The following is a 25,203-nucleotide window of genomic DNA, read 5'->3' as shown; positions in this document are numbered from 1 at the left end:
TGTCGGATGCTTGTCTTGGAACATGTATGCCACTGTTGGAATATAAGAGGCTTGATCATGGAACAGTGAACTGAGGACACAGGCTACATTCACAGGTAATAATATTGGACTTCATCTAAAGAAATGCTTAAGAGACTCTGTATATATGTACTGAAATGTCTGCGGTATAAAGATACAGTAATGTGGGAGAGACAAAGACAGGACAATAAGCTTTGGAATAAAGTTATTCATGTAGAGTTCATTCGGAAAGTAGTCAGACCCTTTCCCTTTTTCCACATTTTGTTACATCACAGCCTTAATCTAAAAAAGATTCAATTCTTTTTTTTCTCATCAATCTACACACAATACCCCATAATGACAAAGTGATAACAGGTTTATAGAAATGTTTGCCAATGTATTACAAATAAAAATCAGAAATATCTTATTTACATAAGTGTTCAGACAATTTGCTATGAGATTTGAAATTGATCTCAGGTGCACCCTGTTTCCATTGATCATCCTTGATGTTTTTACAACTTGATTGGAGTCCACCTGTGGTAAATTCTATTGATTGGACATGATTTGGAAAGGCACACACCTGTCTATACAAGCTCCCACAGTTGACAGTGCATGTCAGAGCGAAAACCAAGCCAAGAGGTTGAAGGAATTGTCCGTAGCGCTCTGAGACAGGATTGTGTCGAGGCACAGATCTGAGGAAGGGTACCAAAAAATGTCTGCAGCATTGAAGGTCCCCAAGTACACAGTGGCCTCCATCATTCTTAACTGGAAGAGGTTTGGAACCACCAAGACTCTTCCTAGAGCTGGCCGCCGGGCCAAACTGAGCAATCGGGAGAGAAGGGCCTTGTTCAGGGAGGTGACCAAGAACGCAATTGTCACTGACAGCTCTAGAGTTCCTCTGTGGAGATGGTTGTCCCATCTTCTTTCTTTTTTTCTTTTTTGACCCCTTTTTCTCCCCAATTTCGTGGTATCCAATTGGTAGTTACGGTCTTGTCTCATCACTGCAACTCCCGGTGCAGCTCACGAACTTGGGAGAGGCAAAGGTTGAGAGCCATGAGTCCTCCAAAACACAACCCAACCAAGCTGAACTGCTTCTTGACACAATGCTCACTTAACCCGGAAGCTAGCCGCACCAATGTATCAGAGGAAACACCGTACACCTGGCAACCGTGTCAGCATGCACTGCACCCAGCCCGCCACAGGAGTCGCTAGTGCCCAATGGGATAAGGACATCCCTGCCGGGCAAACCCTCCCATAACCCGGACGACGCTGGGACAATTGTGCGCCACCCCATGGGTCTCCCGGTCAGGGCCAGCTGCAACAGAGCCTGGACCCAGAATCTAGTGGCACAGCTAGCACTGCAATGTAGTGCCTTAGACCACTGCGCCACTCGGGAAGCCTAGGACAACCATCGCTAAAAGACTCTCAGACCATGAAAAACTAAATTCTTTGGTCTGATGAACGATTGAAAGACCAAGATTGAACTCTTTGGCCTGAATGCCAAGCGTCATGTCTTAAGGAAACCTGGCACCAATCCTACAGTGAAGCATGGTGGTGGCAGCATCATGCTGTGGGGATGTTTTTCAGTGACAGTGACTGGGAGACTAGTCAGGATCGAGGGAAAGATGAACATAGTAAAGTACAGAGAGATCCTTGATGAAAACCTGCTCCAGAGCACTCAGGACCTCAGACTGGGGCGAAGGTTCACCTTCCAACAGGACAACGACTCTAAGCACACAGCCAAGACAACGCAGGAGTGGCTTCGGGACAAGTCTCTGAATGACCTTGAGTGGCCCAGCCAGAGCACGGACTTGAACCCGATCAAACATCTCTGGAGAGACCTGAAAATAGCTGTGACGCTCCGTATCCAACCTGACAGCGCTTGAGAGGATCTGCGAAGAAGAATGGGAGAAAATCCACAAATACAGGTGTGCCAAGCTTGTATCGTCATACACTCGAGGCTGTAATCTCTGCCAAATGTGTTTCAGCAAAGTACAGCGTAAATGGTCTGAATACTTATGTAAATGTAAAATTTCTGTTTATTTGTAATAAATTATCTAAAGTTTCTAAACCTGCTTTGGCATTATTGGGTATTGTGTGTAGATTCTTTCTGATTTATCCTTTATTTAAAAAGACAAGTCAGTTTAAGAACAAATTCTTATTTACAATGACGGCCTAGGAACAGTGGGTTAACTGCCTTGTTCAGAACGACAGATTTTTACCTTGTCAGCTCAGAGATTTGATCTAGCAACCTTTCGGTTACTAGCCCAACGCTCTAACCACTAGGCTACCTGCCGCCCCTACACTCTAACCACTAGACTACCTGCCTCTAACCACTAGGTTACCTGCCGCCCCAAAATTGATGAAGTAAGAAAAAAAACTAAGTTTTTCATAAATTTTAGAATAAGTCTGTAACGTAACGCAATGTGGAAAAGTAAAAGGGGTCTGAATACCTTCCGACTGCGCTGCACACTGCAGTCTGAATACCTTCCGACTGCGCTGTATACTGCAGTCTGAATACCTTCCGACTGCGCTGCATACTGCAGTCTGAATACCTTCCGACTGCGCTGCATACTGCAGTCTGAATACCTTCCGACTGCGCTGTATACTGCAGTCTGAATACCTTCCGACTGCGCTGCATACTGCAGTCTGAATACCTTCCGACTGCGCTGCATACTGCAGTCTGAATACCTTCCGACTGCGCTGCATACTGCAGTCTGAATACCTTCCGACTGCGCTGTATACTGCAGTCTGAATACCTTCCGACTGCGCTGTATACTGCAGTCTGAATACCTTCCGACTGCGCTGTATACTGCAGTCTGAATTTGTTTAGCTCTGTAACAGAATCAACATTTTATATTTATTACTGATATCTCTATTAGTAAATATTGATTTTGTGACCACATATTTTTTTTTGCCAGTAGGGAAATGGGTTTTATTATCACCTGGAAGGTAGTAAATGTGTTATGAACTGGTTTATATATTGCTGTGGTGGTAGCTACTGTGGTGGTACATGGCAAGGTGAGCTGGGACTAAGCCTACCTTTTTTATTAGGTCAGTTTCACATACATACAACCCATTTTAAAGGAGGAAAACCGCGGTTCAACTGTCTGCTGACTGAAATAGAACATTGAGGTGTGTCAGCTGCTGACTGAATAGAACATTGAGGTGTGTCAGCTGCTGACTGAAATAGAACATTGAGGTGTGTCAGCTGCTGACTGAATAGAACATTGAGGTGTGTCAGCTGCTGACTGAAATAGAACATTGAGGTATGTCAGCTGCTGACTGAATAGAACATTGAGGTGTGTCAGCTGCTGACTGAATAGAACATTGAGGTGTGTCAGCTGCTGACTGAAATAGAACATTGAGGTATGTCAGCTGCTGACTGAAATAGAACATTGAGGTATGTCAGCTGCTGACTGAAATAGAACATTGAGGTATGTCAGCTGCTGACTGAATAGAACATTGAGGTGTGTCAGCTGCTGACTGAATAGAACATTGAGGTGTGTCAGCTGCTGACTGAATAGAACATTGAGGTGTGTCAGCTGCTGACTGAATAGAACATTGAGGTATGTCAGCTGCTGACTGAATAGAACATTGAGGTGTGTCAGCTGCTGACTGAAATAGAACATTGAGGTATGTCAGCTGCTGACTGAATAGAACATTGAGGTGTGTCAGCTGCTGACTGAATAGAACATTGAGGTGTGTCAGCTGCTGACTGAAATAGAACATTGAGGTATGTCAGCTGCTGACTGAATAGAACATTGAGGTGTGTCAGCTGCTGACTGAATAGAACATTGAGGTGTGTCAGCTGCTGACTGAAATAGAACATTGAGGTGTGTCAGCTGCTGACTGAATAGAACATTGAGGTGTGTCAGCTGCTGACTGAATAGAACATTGAGGTGTGTCAGCTGCTGACTGAAATAGAACATTGAGGTATGTCAGCTGCTGACTGAATAGAACATTGAGGTATGTCAGCTGCTGACTGAATAGAACATTGAGGTGTGTCAGCTGCTGACTGAATAGAACATTGAGGTGTGTCAGCTGCTGACTGAAATAGAACATTGAGGTATGTCAGCTGCTGACTGAAATAGAACATTGAGGTATGTCAGCTGCTGACTGAAATAGAACATTGAGGTATGTCAGCTGCTGACTGAATAGAACATTGAGGTGTGTCAGCTGCTGACTGAATAGAACATTGAGGTGTGTCAGCTGCTGACTGAATAGAGCATTGAGGTGTGTCAGCTGCTGACTGAATAGAACATTGAGGTGTGTCAGCTGCTGACTGAATAGAACATTGAGGTGTGTCAGCTGCTGACTGAATAGAACATTGAGGTGTGTCAGCTGCTGACTGAATAGAACATTGAGGTGTGTCAGCTGCTGACTGAATAGAACATTGAGGTGTGTCAGCTGCTGACTGAATAGAACATTGAGGTGTGTCAGCTGCTGACTGAATAGAACATTGAGGTGTGTCAGCTGCTGACTGAGTAGAACATTGAGGTGTGTCAGCTGCTGACTGAATAGAACATTGAGGTGTGTCAGCTGCTGACTGAATAGAACATTGAGGTATGTCAGAACTCACTTTCTAGGCCAACTATCAATGACAATCACTTCACATTTCAAGAATGACCTCATTCATGATTTGCTTTCTTGTCAACATGTTTATCTGAGCTATTTCACCACCCCTTAACCATGGGATATGTGCTGGTGTGTGAACAGAGGTGATAGCAAGTGTTTTATATTCTTTATCCTTGGTAGTGATTAACTAGTGTCTGACTGATGGAAAGTGTATGTGTAACTTCTTGGTTTCCTTTTGACTAAGTCAGCTGAATTGGCACATTTCTGGATTCCTATTAACTGTTGGCTTGTAAGACTGATCACTCAGTCAGAAATAAAGGTGTGTGTGTGTGAGCTTTCTATAGAACTCGAGCTGAATGATCATCGTTCTGTGACGCGTGTGGGACTTCTGTTTTCTATGGCTGGATTCCCTGTACATCTCTTTCCTGTCCTGTGATCAAAGCAGGCCACGGTCACACACTGTTTCACCTGCTGATACACTACCATGACCTTTGCCCTTTGCAGATTGGTGACGTCACGATTTCCCCCCCCAAAAAAAGAAGAATGTTCCAGAATAATAGCAGGCCATTTCCCTCTCAACCAAGGTACAGTATAAATCTGTATTCTCATCGTCTTGATTAGTAAGTGGATTGATCCGTTCAAGGAAAGACAGTATTGATACAATCAGCCTCTTTATATATCGTGGGCGTCCTCAGGAAATGGACTGTATATAAACTACACACTCCCTTTTACTATATAAATGATACATTTATATTGAGTGACAGTCCTAACACTCCCTTTTACTATATAAATGATACATTTATATTGAGTGACAGTCCTAACACTCCCTTTTACTATATAAATGATACATTTATATTGAGTGACAGTCCTAACACTCCCTTTTACTATATAAATTATACATTTATATTGAGTGACAGTCCTAACACTCCCTTTTACTATATAAATGATACATTTATATTGAGTGACAGTCCTAACACTCCCTTTTACTATATAAATGATACATTTATATTGAGTGGCAGTCCTAACACTCCCTTTTACTATATAAATGATACATTTATATTGAGTGACAGTCCTAACACTCCCTTTTACTATATAAATGATACATTTATATTGAGTGACAGTCCTAACACTCCCTTTTACTATATAAATGATACATTTATATTGAGTGACAGTCCTAACACTTCCTTTTAGTGTTAGTTGATCTGAACATTGCTAACGTACTGCACTCTACAGATGCTTGTTTATCTAGTGTCAGACGACATACAATAATGTTGTATTGGCCTATAAGTACACAGCGGAGTTAATAATGGGTGTGTGTGTGTGTGTGTTGTAGAGGGTTCCCTCAGGAGGATCCCCCCTCTCAGAGGTCCAGTATGACCAGACCCAGTGCCAAGTCCATATACAGTGAGTTCATAGTTCACACCTCCAATCATGTTTACCACTAAGCCTATTGGTTCAATTCAATCTTTCAGTATGCACTAAGTCAATTGCTTCAATTCAATCTTTCAGTGAGCACTAGGCCTAATGGTTAATTTCAATCTTTCAGTGCAAAGGAAGGAGTATTCTGAAACGATGAACAAACAGCCTGACAGCTTCCAGTACAGGGTGGAGGTAAGGTCATTTCTGACCATTCAGATTGAAATGTATTGTGGTGACTCTCCGTCATGATTGTCCGTCATGTAGAATAAGAGTCATGTCTCCCCTAAACACTGCTTAACACCACCTGTCTCACATTCTATCCTAGCATCTGTTTACGTGTGAGTTGGACGGCCAGGAGGTACGCAACCTGGAAGACTGTGTGACCAGGCTGCAGAGGCTGGAGGCTAAGGGCCGTGTCTGGGGACAGGAGGTGATCCTGGAGGTCCAGGGAGGATACCTTCAGCTCAACGACATCGAGACCAAGGTAACCAACTGTCACCTGTCTCTAGACAATGTATCTGTTGTTATTTGTATATGAAGACCAAGGTAACCAACTGTCACCTGTCTCTAGACAATGTACAATGTATCTGTTGTTATTTGTATATGAAGACCAAGGTAGCCAACTGTCACCTGTCTCCAGACAATGTATCTGTTGTTAGTTGTATATGAAGACCAAGGTAACCAACTGTCACCTGTCTCTAGACAATGTACAATGTATCTGTTGTTATTTGTATATGAAGACCAAGGTAGCCAACTGTCACCTGTCTCCAGACAATGTATCTGTTGTTATTTGTATATGAAGACCAAGGTAACCAACTGTCACCTGTCTCTAGACAATGTATCTGTTGTTATTTGTATATGAAGACCAAGGTAGCCAACTGTCACCTGTCTCTAGACAATGTATCTGTTGTTAGTTGTATATGAAGACCAAGGTAACCAACTGTCACCTGTCTCTAGACAATGTATCTGTTGTTATTTGTATATGAAGACCAAGGTAGCCAACTGTCACCTGTCTCTAGACAATGTATCTGTTGTTAGTTGTATATGAAGACCAAGGTAACCAACTGTCACCTGTCTCTAGACAATGTATCTGTTGTTATTTGTATATGAAGACCAAGGTAACCAACTGTCACCTGTCTCTAGACAATGTATCTGTTGTTAGTTGTATATGAAGACCAAGGTAACCAACTGTCACCTGTCTCTAGACAATGTATCTGTTGTTAGTTGTATATGAAGACCAAGGTAGCCAACTGTCACCTGTCTCCAGACAATGTACAATGTATTTATTGTTATTTTTATATGAAGACCAAGGTAGCCAACTGTCACCTGTCTCTAGACAATGTACAATGTATCTATTGTTATTTGTATATGAAGACCAAGGTACTGTCTCTGTAATAGATGCATTGTCGGTAACAGACATGTCAGTCTGTTGTACGCCCGTGTCTGTATTGTTCCTGTCTGAGTCGAATGCTGGTGACAAACAACACTCATCCTGTGGATGATCAAAGTTCAGTTCCCTTTATTCATATGTGTGCTATAGAGGGGGGATGGGTTTGGAACACCATAATGATGCCAATTAGAAATACAGTGATATTGGGTATTGTATAACTTGTATTAGCTTGACCTCATCGGTGTCCAGGCAACCTCATGAAGTCACGCTGTGTGCCTTTTGCCACGTTCACATGCTAGGAAACTCTGACGTTTCCGACTTGCTAACGGACTGGTTGTAGTTTTACACGTTGCCCGCTTTCAACCAGTTAGCAAGTTTCAGAGTTCCGACTAGCACGTGAACGCGGCGTAAGTTCTCTCTACAGGCAGAGCTGGAGTCAGTGCCTCTGGGAAGTGTAGTCCAGACCAAGGCTGTGTTGGACACTTGTGCCTACAACTCCCTGCTCACCTTTTCCCTACCCCTCTGTTCTCTCTACAGGCAGAGCTGGAGTATGTGCCTCTGGGATGTGTAGTCCAGACCAAGGCTGTGTTGGACACTTGTGCCTACAACTCCCTGCTCACCGTTATGGTCCAGGAACGCAACAGACGCATCCCTCAAGTCTTCATGTTCCAGTGTGAGGAGGTCGGGGTGAGTGAGACAGATTCAACCACCCTAACGTCACTGTACATGGACAAGTTACAGATTTCACCATAACCTCAGCTAATACTGACAAGTTACAGATTTCACCATAACCTCAGCTAATACCGACAAGTTACAGATTTCCTCATAACCTCAGCTAAAACCGACGTTAATTAACCGAAGTTAATTAACAGATGCCTATTTTTGTTTGGGTAGAGCTGTGAAGTGTGTTTCATCCCACTGTCTAACTCTGGGGAAACATCAGTGAACGGGTGGAAATAGTATTTCTTAACCTTTTGGTAGGAGAATATCTTGGATAATCAGGGCTGGAAAGAAATATTCACCGCTGTGAAAATAGCAAGAATTCAGCTCATAGTATCCTTTATGTATTTAGTCAAAATGATTTCACATTGGGAACTGTGCTCCATGAGTTCCTCCTCAACCTCCATTTCAGCCCCTGGATGTAGTGGTGTAGTATATGAGTTATCCTGAGACCGAGTGGTGCTGTCTGTCCCTCTAGGCAGAACCCAGCAGAGACCTGGACAGGGCTGTCCAACACAGTGCTAATGCTCCACCTGTTGTCACCTAGCAGTGTCTTAATGAGACTAACCTGTGTAAATAGCAGATTGTTCTGTCTGTTCCTTTAGGCAGAGCATATCAGAGAAGACCTGGACAGGGCTGTCCAACACAGCGCTAATGCTCCTCCTCCTGAACCTCGCAGAGAACCAAGCAGACACAAGTACGACATCCGCACGCACGCATGCATGCATGCACACACAACACACACACACACACACACACACACACACACACACACACACACACACACACACACACACACACACACACACACACACACACACACACACACACACACACACACACACACACACACACACACACACACACACACACACACACTCTGAACCTCTCTCTTTCTCAGGAGTAATCTGGAGAACATCATTGGTCAACAGGCGAATGGGAATGGCTTCCGGCCCGTAGGTCCTGCTCCTCCCATGATGCTGCAGGAGAGGACCCCTCCTCCCCCTGACCGCACCGCCCCGGGGTACAACAACAGGAACGGCAGGGACTATGGTCAGTCTTTAGCTTTGTCTGAAAAGTGTACAAGGCGTCAAATCTTTGATTCCTCCTGTCCTTGATTCCTCCATTCCTCCAAGGTCCCTCCCTTCGGACCTTCTCCTCCAATGAGTTTGGAGAAGGTGGCAAGGATTTTCCTTTTATGCTTCACTGCAAAAATGGAGTTTAATGCCTGAAGTTGAGATCTGTCTTTATCCGTGTGTGTTTCCAGAGAGCTTCCCTCCCCCTCCAGTCTACAGCCCACTACAGGAGCCCCTGTACAATCCGGAGGTATACGGAGGGTCACATCAGTATGGAGCTAGAGACCAAGAGCCTCGCCAACCCCAGCCTCAATACACTGACACAGAGAGGAATGTGGTCAGTACTGTGTCTGTTACCCAACCCAACACCCTAACCCCTCACCGTTTAGTCAGTACCGTGTCTGTTACACAACCCAACACCCTAACCCCTCACCGTGTAGTCAGTACCGTGTCTGTTACCCAACACCCTAACCCCTCACCGTGTAGTCAGTACCGTGTCTGTTACCCAACACCCTAACCCCTCACCGTGTAGTCAGTACCGTGTCTGTTACAAAACCCCAAACCCCTCACCGTGTAGTCAGTACTGTGTCTGTTACCCAACCCAACACCCTAACCCCTCACCGTGTAGTCAGTACCGTGTCTGTTACACAACCCAACACCCTAACCCCTCACCGTGTAGTCAGTACCGTGTCTGTTACACAACCCAACACCCTAACCCCTCACCGTGTAGTCAGTACCGTGTCTGTTACCCAACACCCTAACCCCTCACCGTGTAGTCAGTACTGTGTCTGTTACACAACCCAACACCCTAAACCCTCACCGCCAGCCTCAGCCTCAGACCCAGCATCACCCCCAGACCCAGCCTCACCCCCAAACCCAGCCTCACCCCCAGACCCTAGCCTCACCCCCAGACCCAGCCTCACCCCCAGACCCAGCCTCACCCCCAGACCCTAGCCTCACCCCCAGACCCAGCCTCACCCCCAGACCCTAGCCTCACCCCCAGACCCAGCCTCACCCCCAGACCCAGCCTCACCCCCAGACCCAGCCTCACCCCCAGACCCTAGCCTCACCCCCAGACCCTAGCCTCACCCCCAGACCCAGCCTCACCCCCAGACCCTAGCCTCACCCCCAGACCCAGCCTCACCCCCAGACCCTAGCCTCACTCCCAGACCCAGCCTCACCCCCAGACCCTAGCCTCACCCCCAGACCCTAGCCTCACCCCCAGACCCTAGCCTCACCCCCAGACCCAGCCTCACGCCCAGACCCTAGCCTCACCCCCAGACCCAGCCTCACCCCCAGACCCAGCCTCACCCCCAGACCCTAGCCTCACCCCCAGACCCAGCCTCACCCCCAGACCCAGCCTCACCCCCAGACCCTAGCCTCACCCCCAGACCCAGCCTCACCCCCAGACCCTAGCCTCACCCCCAGACCCTAGCCTCACCCCCAGACCCAGCCTCACGCCCAGACCCTAGCCTCACCCCCAGACCCAGCCTCACCCCCAGACCCAGCCTCACCCCCAGACTGTTATACCATACTTTAAGTGCATTGTTCTGTCTGCTTTAACCAGGCCATCTGTTCCCTAACCTGTTATACCAGACTTTAGTGCTATTCTGTTTGGATTCCCGGCTACCCATTTTAGAGTACATTTAAAAGTGTTAAAAGTCTCGTTCGTACATGATTTGTCTGTGTAGGACATTTTAAACCATGTGCTGAACGACGTGGAGTTCTTCATGGGGAAAGTAGCCGCTCCTAATGAAGAGAAGAACAACAAGAAGAAAAAGAAGAAGAAAAGCTCAAAGCCAAACGGTGATTTAAGTCAAATTTATCTCCAATCAGTGTGGGAAACACTGGTCCCAGATCTGTCTGCCAGCTAGCCTGGTCCCAGACCTGTTTGTTGCCAGTTAGCCTAGTCCCAGATCTGTTTGTTGACAGTTAGCCTAGTCCCAGATCTGTTTGTTGACAGTTAGCCTGGTCTCAGATCTGTTTGTTGATAGTTAGCCTGTTTCCAGATCTGTTTGTTGACTGTTAGCCTGGTCCCAGATCTGTTTGTTAATAGTTAGCCTGGTCCCAGATCTGTTTGTTACCAGTTGGCCTGGTCCCAGATCTGTTTGTTGACAGTTAGCCTAGTCCCAGATCTGTTTGTTGACAGTTAGCCTCATCCCAGATCTGTTTGTTGATAGTTAGCCTGGTCCCAGATCTGTTTGTTGACAGTTAGCCTAGTCCCAGATCTGTTTGTTGACAGTTAGCCTGGTCCCAGATCTGTTTGTTGACAGTTAGCCTCATCCCAGATCTGTTTGTTGACAGTTAGCCTCATCCCAGATATGTTTGTTGACAGTTAGTCTCATCCCACATATGTTTGTTGATAGTTAGCCTGGTCCCAGATCTGTTTGTTGACAGTTAGCCTGGTCCCAGACCTGTTAGTTACCAGTTAGCCTGGTCCCAGATCTGTTAGTTACCAGTTAACCTGATCCCAGATCTGTTTGTTGACAGTTAGCCTAGTCCCAGATCTGTTTGTTGACAGTTAGCCTGGTCCCAGATCTGTTTGTTGATAGTTAGCCTCATCCCAGATCTGTTTGTTGATAGTTAGCCTGGTCCCAGATCTGTTTGTTGATAGTTAGCCTGGTCCCAGATCTGTTTGTTGATAGTTAGCCTGGTCCCAGATCTGTTTGTTGATAGTTAGCCTGGTCCCAGATCTGTTTGTTGATAGTTAGCCTGGTCCCAGATCTGTTTGTTGACAGTTAGCCTCATCCCAGATCTGTTTGTTGATAGTTAGCCTGGTCCCATATCTGTTTGTTGACTGTTAGCCTGGTCCCAGATCTGTTTGTTGACAGTTAGCCTCATCCCAGATATGTTTGTTGACAGTTAGTCTCATCCCACATATGTTTGTTGATAGTTAGCCTGGTCCCAGATCTGTTTGTTGACAGTTAGCCTGGTCCCAGACCTGTTAGTTACCAGTTAGCCTGGTCCCAGATCTGTTAGTTACCAGTTAGCCTGGTCCCAGATCTGTTTGTTACCAGTTGGCCTGGTCCCAGGTATGTTTGTTACCAGTTGGCCTGGTCCCAGATCTGTTTGTTGACAGTTAGCCTGGTCCCAGATCTGTTTGTTGACAGTTAGCCTGGTCCCAGATCTGTTTGATGACAGTTAGCCTGGTCCCAGATCTGTTTGATGACAGTTAGCCTGGTCCCAGATCTGTTTGATGACAGTTAGCCTGGTCCCAGATCTGTTTGTTACCAGTTGGCCTGGTCCCAGATCTGTTTGTTGACAGTTAGCCTGGTATCAGATCTGTTTGTTGACAGTTGGCCTGGTCCCAGATCTGTTTGTTGACAGTTGGCCTGGTCCCAGATCTGTTTGTTGACAGTTGGCCTGGTCCCAGAACTGTTTGTTACCAGTTAGCCTGGTCCCAGATCTGTTTGATGACAGTTAGCCTGGTCCCAGATCTGTTTGATGAGTTAGCCTGGTCCCAGATCTGTTTGTTGACAGTTAGCCTGGTCCCAGATCTGTTTGTTACCAGTTAGCCTGGTCCCAGATCTGTTTGTTGACAGTTAGCCTGGTCCCAGATCTGTTTGTTGACAGTTAGCCTGGTCCCAGATGTGTTAGTTACCAGTTAGCCTGGTCCCAGATCTGTTTGTTGACAGTTAGCCTGGTCCCAGATCTGTTTGTTGACAGTTAGCCTGGTCCCAGATCTGTTTGATGACAGTTAGCCTGGTCCCAGATCTGTTTGATGACAGTTAGCCTGGTCCCAGATCTGTTTTGTGCTCTTGCCAACTCCATTACAGTAAATGTCAAGCCAAACATGACAATGAGTGACGGGAAGTTAGCATGAGGCTAGGAAACACTAGGGTAAAGGACTGATGCATCAGGCTATAGGTGAACACCACAACTGACTTAATGTTGAGGCCAGGAAACACTAGGGTAAAGGACTGATGCATCAGGCTATAGGTGAACACCACAACTGACTTAATGTTGAGGCCAGGAAACACTAGGGTAAAGGACTGATGCTCTGCAGAAATATTTATAACAGATTTGCTTGGGTTTCTATACTGGAAAATAATAATTTGTCCTTTTCTGTAGCTGACAACTTGCCACATTGGGAGGAGTTTGTTGCCTGTCTTCAGAAAATCAAGTATGGATTCAACCTGCTGGTATGTTTACCAACTAAGTGTTGATTTAATTCACCTCAGGTTTCCTATAATTTCATATCATTAATCCGACATAATGGTATTATTATATTACCTGAAAATAAAGTATGCTGTTGAATTACTCTGTACAACTCAGGGGTTTAGTTGCCTGGGGTGTGTTTGGGGAAACTCTGCTTTACAGTACCGATTGCAACACAGCCCATTATTGCTGAACTTTGCTCATCTTTCTGTGTTAATTGGAATGTGTGCCTCGTTGGTTCTTGTGCTGGGTAAGCACTGTCGTCATTGGTCCTTTTCTGTTACAGGGAAAGCTGAATGGAGCGATCCAGAACCCTAGTGCTGCTGACTTTGTCCACATTCTCTTCTCCACTCTGGACATGGTGAGCATCTGTCTGTAGCACCAAGCAGCCATGACTAAGAAGGATATGGGACCCGTTGCCTAGGCTACTCCTGGACTGATTCATTTGCCTTTTAATTCAAGAGTAGGCTTGAAGCTAGAATCCTTAATTGAAACAATAACAAAGCAGATACCCCACCTTTGTTTTGGTTAAAAGCTGAAGGATGTGGGCCTGGAGAAATACAACCACTCTCAGATTAATAGACAGAGCTATGGATGTAGGGACTGACCATCCATGATATCAACATTATAGTTTTAACCACGTTATGAGGCTATACAGGACTGACCATCCATGATATCAACATTATAGTTTTAACCACGTTATGAGGTTATACAGGACTGACCATCCATGAGTTCAACATTATAGTTTTAACCACGTTATGAGGCTATACAGGACTGACCATCCATGATATCAACATTATAGTTTTAACCATGTTATGAGGCTATACTTTGTTTGTTTACATGTACATTATTTACAAACATTGGAGTAAAACAAGCTTATATTTTGGGTTCTGATGGGGTACAAAGGTTGAACTAAGCTTATGAGGCATTTATAAATAATATTCTTCAAGAATGAATGGGTAAATATCATTAATTTATAAGATTAAAAAATGGATGTAGGATACTGTCCGGTAAACCTGTCCCACAGTGTTTAGATATTTGGATGACTCATTCCTCTCTCCTGTCATTGTTTCTATTCCAGTTGGTGTGCCACTACCCCCCTGACCTGCCCCCCTCTGTACTGACCCCCCTGCTAACAGAGCCAGCCATCATCTTGCTTAGCCAGGTGGTCACCCCAGAGGAGGACCAGAAATGGAGGGCTCTGGGAGACACCTGGAACATCCCCAGGTAAACTACCCTTAGTACCCCATAACCACTTCCTGAGTGCCCTTATTCCCCCTACCTGACTACTCCTAACCACGAACTAACACAACCAGTTCTGGAGCGCCCTTCTAGCTGGTAGACAGCTGGAACATCCCCAGGTAAACTACCCTTAGTACCCCATAACCACTTCCTGAGTGCCCTTATTCCCCCTACCTGACTACTCCTAACCACGAACTAACACAACCAGTTCTGGAGCGCCCTTCTAGCTGGTAGACAGCTGGAACATACCCAGGTGTCACGCCCTGACCTTAGTTTTCTATATTTTCTGTATTATTTTGGTCAGGTCAGGGTGTGACGAGGGTGGGTATGTGTGTTTTTGTCTTGTCTAGGGTTTTTGTTTATCTATGGGGATTTTGTAGGTCTAGGTAATGTAGGTTTATGGTGGCCTGAATTGGTTCCCAATCAGACGCAGCTGTTTATCGTTGTCTCTGATTGGGGATCATATTTAGGTTGCCATTTTCCATTTAGGTTTTGTGGGTAGTTGTCTATGTGGAGTTGCATGTCAGCACTCGTTCTATTCAGCTTCACGGTCGTTTTTGTTACTTTGTTAGTTTGTTTAGTGTTCTTCCGTTATTAAAAGAAGATGTATTCAAATCACGCTGTGCCTTGGTCTCCTCACTACGACGAACGTGACACCAGGTATCCCTTCAACTAGCTCTGGAGACCCCTCTGCTTTCCTAAGTAGTTCTATTCCAACCCTAAGTATCATCTATCCCTTTCCTTAGGACCTCTAACGAACAAACTAACTAGGTACCCCTATTCCTTTCCGTAGTACCCCTAACTAACTAACTAGGTACCCCTATCCCTTTCCGTAGTACTCCTAACCTCTAACTAACTGGACCAGCTGTGAAGGCTCCTGGGTGACAGCCAGAGCATACCCATGTATGGCTGCCCTTAGACACCCCTCCAAATTAGTGGATTTGGCTATTTCAGCCACACCTGTTGCTGACAGGTGTATAAAATTGAGCACACAGCCATGCAATTTCCATAGACAAACATTGCCAGTAGAATGGCCTTACTGAAGAGCTCATTGACTTTCAACGCGGCACCGTCATAGGATGCCACCTTTCTAACAAGTCAGTTCATCAAATTTCTGCCCTGCTAGAGCCGCCCCGGTCAACTGTAAGTGCTGTTATAGTGAAGTGGAAATGTCTAGGAGCAAGAACGGCTCAGTCGCAAAGTGGTAGGCCAAACAATCTTACAGAACGGGACAACCGAGTGCTATAGTCTGTCCTCGGTTGCAACAATCACTACCGAGTTCCAAACTGCCTCTGGAAGAAACGTCAACACAACTGTTTGTTGGGAGCTTCATGAAGTGGGTTTCCGTGGCCGAGCAGCCGCACACAAGCCTAAGATCACCATGTGCAATGCCAAGCGTTGACTGGAGTGGTGTAAAGCTTGCTGCCAATGGAGAGGCGGAAATGCATTCCCTGGAGTGATGAATCACGCTTCACCATCTGTCAATCCGACGGACGAATCTGGGTTTGGCGGATGCCAGGAGAACGCTACCTGCCCGAATGCATTGTGCCACCTGTAAGTTCGGTTGAGGAGGAATTGCCCAACATCAGTGCCCGACCTCACTAATGCTCTTGTGGCTGAATGGAAGCAAGTCCCTGCAGCAATGTTCCAACATCTAGTGGAAAGCCTTCCCAGAAGATTGGAGGATGTTACAGCAGCAGAAGGGGGACCAACTACATATGAATGCCCATGATTTTTGAATTAGATTTTTGACAAGCAGTTGTCCACATACTTTTGGTCACGTAGTGTATATTGGGTTGGTTTACTTGTTAGGAACTGTATATAACCAGTCCTGGGTTCAATTAGTATCCGCTTTCTGTCAGACCTGGGTTCAAACAGTATTTGTTTTCTATCAAATACAATGAGTGGTTGATTTAAGCCTTCTTTGTTTACTGGGGTCAGCAACTAGTCAGCGAGATGATTTGTTTTCAGTAGGAGGTGTTCATTGGTTTCCTGTGTTTGTTGCACCAGGTCCAAATGGCCAGACGGTCACATGATCCCGCACTACAACCCAGAGTTCTATGATGGTTGGCAGCCGCCACAGTCTGTCCCACCGGCAGCCAATCAGGGCCTGAGCAGGAGCAACAGCCAGCACATCTCCCCGAGAAAGGAAATGATGCAACAGATGCCTGATGAGGTAACAATAATATCTAATAATATGCCATATGGATTTCAATAATTTGTTAAAGCAGTGAAGGTCCCCAATCCTCATTTGTTAAAGCAGTGAAGGACTCCAATCCTCATTTGTTAAAGCAGTGAAGGTCCCCAATCCTCATTTGTTAAAGCAGTGAAGGTCCCCAATCCTCATTTGTTAAAGCAGTGAAGGTCCCCAATCCTCATTTGTTAAAGCAGTGAAGGTCCCCAATCCTCATTTGTTATAGCAGTGAAGGTCTCCAATCCTCATTTGTTAAAGCAGTGAAGGTCCCCAATCCTCATTTGTTAAAGCAGTGAATGTCCCCAATCCTCATTTGTTAAAGCAGCGAAGGTCTCCAATCCTCATTTGTTAAAGCAGTGAAGGTCTCCAATCCTCATTTGTTAAAGCAGTGAAGGTCTCCAATCCTCATTTGTTAAAGCAGTGAAGGTCTCCAATCCTCATCTGTTAAAGCAGTGAAGGTCTCCAATCCTCATTTGTTAAAGCAGTGAAGGTCTCCAATCCTCATTTGTTAAAGCAGTGAAGGTCTCCAATCCTCATTTGTTAAAGCAGTGAAGGTCTCCAATCCTCATTTGTTAAAGCAGTGAAGGTCTCCAATCCTCATTTGTTAAAGCAGTGAAGGTCTCCAATCCTCATTTGTTAAAGCAGTGAAGGTCTCCAATCCTCATTTGTTAAAGCAGTGAATGTCTCCAATCCTCATTTGTTAAAGCAGTGAAGGTCTCCAATCCTCATTTGTTAAAGCAGTGAATGTCTCCAATCCTCATTTGAGATACAATATTTGCATTTAACTCGCATTTAACTCACATTTTTTTTGCACCAATCTCCAAAATTCAAAGTTATGTACACTTATCTAAAATGAGTATTCAGCCATAAGAAGCCATGTTAAATATCATTATCTCATGGTAACCCCTCTGCTCTCTCAGGGCAGGCAGTTGAGCAGGAGCAACAGCCAATACATGCAACGACCTGAGGAGGTAAGACTGACGAGGACAGAAGCGTCAGAATCCATCAAAAAAACATTCATTAAAACTGTGTCTTTATTACGTTATGTTTCTCATTGATTTATTGTCGTCGACCGTCACAGCCCATGATGAACTCTCCGCCATCTTTACGGTAAGCTACAGGCATCACTTAAAGCAGCTATGTTGTTTTGATAATGATATCCTCAGTAATTCAATAGTGGGTAAAAGCATTGTATTACTTTTGTTTGTCATTGTCCTTTTGCGTTGCTGTTACATTGTCATACAACGCTATTACGTTCTTCAAACATTGCTGTTACGTTGCTATTATGTTACGTTATGTTTCTCTGTCTCCTCTGCAAGCCCCAGTGAGCTGGTCCCAGTGAGGATGCGTGTGATCTATGACTTTATGGCCAGGAACCCCCAGGAGCTGAGCATTATGAAGGGAGAGCTTGTCCAGGTGGGTTAGGGTTTAACCCCCAGGAGCTGAGCATTATGAAGGGAGAGGGGGGTTAGGGTTGAACCCCCAGGAGCTGAGCATTATGAAGGGAGAGGGGGGTTAGGGTTGAACCCCCAGGAGCTGAGCATTATGAAGGGACAGGTTGTCCAGGTGGGTTAGGGTTGAACCCCCAGGAGCTGAGCATTATGAAGGGAGCGGTAGGTCAGGTGGGTTAGGGTTGAACCCCCAGGAGCTGAGCATTATGAAGGGAGAGGTTGTCCAGGTGGGTTAGGTTTGAACCCCCAGGAGCTGAGCATTATGAAGGGAGCGGTAGGTCAGGTGGGTTAGGGTTGAACCCCCAGGAGCTGAGCATTATGAAGGGAGCGGTAGGTCAGGTGGGTTAGGGTTGAACCCCCAGGAGCTGAGCATTATGAAGGGAGAGGGGGGTTAGGGTTGAACCCCCAGGAGCTGAGCATTATGAAGGGAGAGGGGGGTTAGGGTTGAACCCCCAGGAGCTGAGCATTATGAAGGGAGAGGTTGTCCAGGTGGGTTAGGGTTGAACCCCCAGGAGCTGAGCATTATGAAGGGAGCGGTAGGTCAGGTGGGTTAGGGTTGAACCCCCAGGAGCTGAGCATTATGCAGGGAGAGGTTGTCCAGGTGGGTTAGGGTTGAACCCCCAGGAGCTGAGCATTATGAAGGGAGCAGTAGGTCAGGTGGGTTAGGGTTGAACCCCCAGGAGCTGAGCATTATGAAGGGAGCGGTAGGTCAGGTGGGTTAGGGTTGAACCCCCAGGAGCTGAGCATTATGAAGGGAGCAGTAGGTCAGGTGGGTTAGGTTTGAACCCCCAGGAGCTGAGCATTATGAAGGGAGCGGTAGGTCAGGTGGGTTAGGGTTGAACCACCAGGAGCTGAGCATTATGAAGGGAGAGCTTGTCCAGGTGGGTTAGGGTTTAACCCCCAGGAGCTGAGCATTATGAAGGGAGAGGGGGGTTAGGGTTGAACCCCCAGGAGCTGAGCATTATGAAGGGACAGGTTGTCCAGGTGGGTTAGGGTTGAACCCCCAGGAGCTGAGCATTATGAAGGGAGCGGTAGGTCAGGTGGGTTAGGGTTGAACCCCCAGGAGCTGAGCATTATGAAGGGAGAGGTTGTCCAGGTGGGTTAGGTTTGAACCCCCAGGAGCTGAGCATTATGAAGGGAGCGGTAGGTCAGGTGGGTTAGGGTTGAACCCCCAGGAGCTGAGCATTATGAAGGGAGCGGTAGGTCAGGTGGGTTAGGGTTGAACCCCCAGGAGCTGAGCATTATGAAGGGAGCGGTAGGTCAGGTGGGTTAGGGTTGAGCCACCAGGAGCTGAGCATTATGAAGGGAGAGGTTGTCCAGGTGGGTTAGGGTTGAACCACCAGGAGCTGAGCATTATGACGGGAGCGGTAGGTCAGGTGGGTTAGGGTTGAGCCACCAGGAGCTGAGCATTATGAAGGGAGCGGTAGGTCAGGTGGGTTAGGGTTGAACCCCCAGGAGCTGAGCATTATGAAGGGAGCGGTAGGTCAGGTGGGTTAGGGTTGAGACACCAGGAGCTGAGCATTATGAAGGGAGAGGTTGTCCAGGTGGGTTAGGGTTGAACCACCAGGAGCTGAGCATTATGACGGGAGCGGTAGGTCAGGTGGGTTAGGGTTGAACCACCAGGAGCTGAGCATTATGAAGGGAGCGGTAGGTCAGGTGGGTTGGGGTTGAACCCCCAGGAGCTGAGCATTATGAAGGGAGCGGTAGGTCAGGTGGGTTAGGGTTGAACCCCCAGGAGCTGAGCATTATGAAGGGAGCGGTAGGTCAGGGGGGTTAGGGTTGAACCACCAGGAGCTGAGCATTATGAAGGGAGCGGTAGGTCAGGTGGGTTAGGGTTGAACCACCAGGAGCTGAGCATTATGAAGGGAGCGGTAGGTCAGGTGGGTTAGGGTTGAACCACCAGGAGCTGAGCATTATGAAGGGAGAGGTTGTCCAGGTGGGTTAGGGTTGAACCACCAGGAGCTGAGCATTATGAAGGGAGCGGTAGGTCAGGTGGGTTAGGGTTGAACCACCAGGAGCTGAGCATTATGAAGGGAGCGGTATGTCAGGTGGGTTGGGGTTGAACCCCCAGGAGCTGAGCATTATGAAGGGAGAGGTTGTCCAGGTGGGTTAGGGTTGAACCACCAGGAGCTGAGCATTATGACGGGAGCGGTAGGTCAGGTGGGTTAGGGTTGAACCACCAGGAGCTGAGCATTATGAAGGGAGCGGTAGGTCAGGTGGGTTGGGGTTGAACCCCCAGGAGCTGAGCATTATGAAGGGAGCGGTAGGTCAGGTGGGTTAGGGTTGAACCCCCAGGAGCTGAGCATTATGAAGGGAGCGGTAGGTCAGGGGGGTTAGGGTTGAACCACCAGGAGCTGAGCATTATGAAGGGAGCGGTAGGTCAGGTGGGTTAGGGTTGAACCACCAGGAGCTGAGCATTATGAAGGGAGCGGTAGGTCAGGTGGGTTAGGGTTGAACCACCAGGAGCTGAGCATTATGAAGGGAGAGGTTGTCCAGGTGGGTTAGGGTTGAACCACCAGGAGCTGAGCATTATGAAGGGAGCGGTAGGTCAGGTGGGTTAGGGTTGAACCACCAGGAGCTGAGCATTATGAAGGGAGCGGTATGTCAGGTGGGTTGGGGTTGAACCCCCAGGAGCTGAGCATTATGAAGGGAGAGGTTGTCCAGGTGGGTTAGGGTTGAACCACCAGGAGCTGAGCATTATGACGGGAGCGGTAGGTCAGGTGGGTTAGGGTTGAGCCACCAGGAGCTGAGCATTATGAAGGGAGCGGTAGGTCAGGTGGGTTAGGGTTGAACCCCCAGGAGCTGAGCATTATGAAGGGAGCGGTAGGTCAGGTGGGTTAGGGTTGAGCCACCAGGAGCTGAGCATTATGAAGGGAGAGGTTGTCCAGGTGGGTTAGGGTTGAACCACCAGGAGCTGAGCATTATGACGGGAGCGGTAGGTCAGGTGGGTTAGGGTTGAACCACCAGGAGCTGAGCATTATGAAGGGAGCGGTAGGTCAGGTGGGTTAGGGTTGAACCACCAGGAGCTGAGCATTATGAAGGGAGAGGTTGTCCAGGTGGGTTAGGGTTGAACCCCCAGGAGCTGAGCATTATGAAGGGAGCGGTAGGTCAGGTGGGTTAGGGTTGAACCACCAGGAGCTGAGCATTATGAAGGGAGCGGTAGGTCAGGTGGGTTGGGGTTGAACCCCCAGGAGCTGAGCATTATGAAGGGAGCGGTAGGTCAGGTGGGTTAGGGTTGAACCACCAGGAGCTGAGCATTATGAAGGGAGCGGTAGGTCAGGTGGGTTAGGGTTGAACCACCAGGAGCTGAGCATTATGAAGGGAGAGGTTGTCCAGGTGGGTTAGGGTTGAACCACCAGGAGCTGAGCATTATGAAGGGAGCGGTAGGTCAGGTGGGTTAGGGTTGAACCACCAGGAGCTGAGCATTATGAAGGGAGCGGTATGTCAGGTGGGTTGGGGTTGAACCCCCAGGAGCTGAGCATTATGAAGGGAGCGGTAGGTCAGGGGGGTTAGGGTTGAACCACCAGGAGCTGAGCATTATGAAGGTAGCGGTAGGTCAGGTGGGTTAGGGTTGAACCACCAGGAGCTGAGCATTATGAAGGATTAATAAAGAAATCCATTAATCCATTATATGGATTAAATAAAGAATAGCAGTGAATGTCAACCAAACCAGAATCAAAATAACAAAATGGATATAAATGGTTTGTAACATTAGGAAAATATATCTGTGAAAATTAACATACGTTGATCTACAGAAGTGATTTTAAGTTGTAAATTGTGTGTTTCTAGGTCATAGACAAGTCGGGGCAGTGGTGGAGGGTCCGTAATGAACATGGTGAGGAGGGTCACGTTGCTAAGAACGTTCTAGAGCCTCTGGATGGAGGGGGACCCTGGGATGAGGGCCAGGAGGTGCGCTCCCCTCCACCCCTCAACATGCAGTCCAGACCTGCAGAGGTGAAAGCCTGGCTGGAATACAAGGCCTTCTCCAAAATGTAAGAAATGACATGGACAACAAACTATGATCTTTCCTCCTTGGTGGCTCTGCTTACTAGCACTGTAAATCTGACTCAGGGACCGGTCATCAACATGTCATGGACCGCCACAGAGTCCACAGAGTCCACAGAGTCCACAGAGTCCACAGAGTCCACAGAGTCCACAGAGTCCACAGGGTCCACAGGGTCCACAGGGTCCACAGGGTCCACAGAGTGGAGGATGGAAAACATTGTGCTAAACAACCTTTTTGTGACGGTGTTGTGGCAGTGTTGTGGCGGTGTTGTGACGGTGTTGTGACGGTGTTGTGACGGTGTTGTGACGGTGTTGTGACGGTGTTGTGGTGGTGTTGTGACGGTGTTGTGGTGGTGTTGTGACGGTGTTGTGACGGTGTTGTGGTGGTGTTGTGACGGTGTTGTGACGGTGTTGTGGCGGTGTTGTGGCGGTGTTGTGACGGTGTTGTTGTGGTGGTGTTGTGACGGTGTTGTGGTGGTGTTGTGACGGTGTTGTGACGGTGTTGTGACGGTGTTGTGGTGGTGTTGTGACGGTGTTGTGGTGGTGTTGTGACGGTGTTGTGACGGTGTTGTGGCGGTGTTGTGACGGTGTTGTTGTGGTGGTGTTGTGACGGTGTTGTGGTGGTGTTGTGACGGTGTTGTGGTGGTGTTGTGGTGGTGTTGTGACGGTGTTGTGGTGGTGTTGTGGTGGTGTTGTGGCGGTGTTGTCGTGGTGTTGTGACGGTGTTGTGGTGGTGTTGTGACGGTGTTGTGGTGGTGTTGTGACGGTGTTGTGGTGGTGTTGTGACGGTGTTGTGGTGGTGTTGTGACGGTGTTGTGGTGGTGTTGTGACGGTGTTGTGGTGGTGTTGTGGCGGTGTTGTCGTGGTGTTGTGACGGTGTTGTGACGGTGTTGTGACGGTGTTGTGACGGTGTTGTGGTGGTGTTGTGACGGTGTTGTGGTGGTGTTGTGGTGGTGTTGTGACGGTGTTGTGGTGGTGTTGTGACGGTGTTGTCGTGGTGTTGTGACGGTGTTGTGACGGTGTTGTGGTGGTGTTGTGACGGTGTTGTGATGGTGATGTCGTGGTGTTTTCTATGCTTATGAGAGCTTTATGTTGTCATTAGAACGGTTCGTAGCCTGAGCGTGCTGAACGGAGCCCTGCTACTGGGGATGTCCAAAGATGAGATGAGGACGGTGTGTCCAGAGGAAGGAGGAAGAGTCTTCTTCCAGCTGCAGGCCATCAAGTCCTCCATAGCCGTGAGTGACAGTAGCATAGATGCACACGCACACACACAACTCAGATCACGCAACCTGAAATAATAGCTATCTACTAAGAGTTTGGCTGCTTTTCTGCCTTTTTTCTATCACTGACGAATTCAAGCTGAATGAAATGCATTGTCTGTGAGATGGAGATAAACAACCAGTCTGATTTTTTTTTTAAATCTCTCATTGTCTGCAGCTTGCCAGTGAGTCCATTGGATACGGCTCTTATAACGGTCGTTAGACTGACTCGTCACAAGTAACAACCAAGAGCCGACTGAGGGAGAAGAATAACTCAACTATTTAACTTTTCATTGAATCATATATTTTTTTTGTCCATTCATAGACGGGTTGGTTGTTTAGCAACAAAACCGATGTGTGAGTAACTATGGGTCAAAACACAGATTGGTTTTGACTGTTGACAACATGTAAACTATATTATTTCTCTAAATGTTTTATTGAGAACATAAATAAATTTGCACAATCAGCACTTTTTTTTGTTTATCTTTCAACTTCCAAGATCCTTGCAGACATCTGAGCGCTGCCCTTTCTTTTGCCCCCAAGAATATAGAAAGGTACTGTAGTGTTATGAATCAGGTGAGTAGCACAAGGTCCCTATAGCGTGCTGCAAACCCAGATCACCTGATCCAAAGACAAACGTCCTGACCACAATCCTAATAAGGATGTCCGGTGAGTAGAGACTGTAAGGCGCCCATCAACTAAAGGATAGATTCTTTCAGATCCTCGCAGAGCGGTTGTTTTGGCGATGTCTGAGGTGGAACTGTGTTAGAGCTGTCAAATCCAATCAAATTAAAATGTAATTTGTCACAAGCGCCGATTTGTCCGTTTTTATACTGGAGCTTCACTGACTGGAGTGCTGAAGGTTAATGACAGCCTACTGTCATGATGCTAGCCCTTTCAGTGAATTGGCTAGCAGAGATGTGAACAACCCCCACACCCCCTCTCCTGTTAGGAGGGGAGAGGGGGGGGGGGGGTGTTACAACTTTACAACCACATCGTAAATAAATTGTAGAGACACTTGTCTCCCTGACCGTGCAATATGGGAGGGAGAGGGTCACAGTAGAACAAAGGAACTCTCCCGCCAAATTCTACTACATCCCAGAATTTGAGAATTGAACAATATTCCTATTCTGGAGAATGTGGAAATGGTCGGTGGAGAAGCCAGCTACAACCCGATCTATTTTGTTTCATGGTTGTAACCTCATGAAAAACAATACAGCCACATCATCCTAACTCTGTTTATACAGGTTCCTAAGTTATGAGGCTTGCATCTAATTATTGTATAAAATGAATGAGTAAAGATGAAACTATTTGCGAAATGATTTAATGTGATATTTAGTCTTCTAAATGAGCGAATTGTTTTCATAAGTAAACTGGTCCTCACTCAGCGGCCACGCCCAAGTGAATAGACATTGGTTGGAAATGATGAACCAACCCCTTTTCTACATTTCTATAAAAGCCCTGTGACGAAAACTCACCTCAGTTCCAAATAACGGGAGGACTTGTCCTCCACGTTGAAAAGGGCTAATTTCAACTATACAGGCCAGGAAACGAGAGAGCTTGCTCCACACGTGAAATGGTATTAAATCTGAACTATTGATCACCTAGGGAAGAAGTGCATACTAAACTAGTGTATATCAGACTGCAGCTGAACATATGCACAAATCTAGTACGTGAACACTGACCGACGCGGACGAATCTCCAGAGTGAGATG

General features: G+C 46.9%; 1 protein-coding gene across 1 annotated transcript; it reads left to right on the top strand.

Moving 5' to 3' along the window:
* The first annotated feature begins 3 nt into the window (after positions 1-3).
* eps8l3b (EPS8-like 3b) lies at positions 4-24,289 on the top strand. Its single transcript, XM_039007512.1, has 20 exons — positions 4-95; positions 5,080-5,159; positions 5,909-5,979; positions 6,122-6,186; positions 6,320-6,478; positions 7,922-8,071; positions 8,710-8,801; positions 9,006-9,157; positions 9,372-9,517; positions 10,872-10,986; positions 13,252-13,322; positions 13,625-13,699; positions 14,420-14,565; positions 16,591-16,756; positions 17,695-17,745; positions 17,856-17,884; positions 18,094-18,190; positions 22,015-22,217; positions 23,333-23,465; positions 23,668-24,289. Exons 2-20 carry the CDS (start codon positions 5,119-5,121, stop codon positions 23,710-23,712), a joined length of 2,007 nt encoding a protein of 668 aa, XP_038863440.1. The 5' UTR covers positions 4-95; positions 5,080-5,118; the 3' UTR covers positions 23,713-24,289.
* The last annotated feature ends 914 nt before the right edge of the window (positions 24,290-25,203 follow it).

The sequence above is a fragment of the Salvelinus namaycush genome, chromosome 14, assembly GCF_016432855.1.
Source record: "Salvelinus namaycush isolate Seneca chromosome 14, SaNama_1.0, whole genome shotgun sequence".
Lineage (NCBI taxonomy): Eukaryota > Metazoa > Chordata > Actinopteri > Salmoniformes > Salmonidae > Salvelinus > Salvelinus namaycush.
The sequence above is the reverse complement of the archived record's forward strand: the minus strand, read 5'-3'. Positions and strand labels throughout refer to the sequence as shown.

Coding starts and splice junctions, on each gene's coding strand:
- eps8l3b (XM_039007512.1), top strand. CDS start 5,119: ATGTTCCAGAATAATAGCAGGCCATTTCCCTCTCAACCAAG. Junction 10,987..13,251: donor GAAAAGCTCAAAGCCAAACG/GTGATTTAAGTC, acceptor CCTTTTCTGTAG/CTGACAACTTGCCACATTGG. Junction 17,885..18,093: donor AACTCTCCGCCATCTTTACG/GTAAGCTACAGG, acceptor CTCCTCTGCAAG/CCCCAGTGAGCTGGTCCCAG.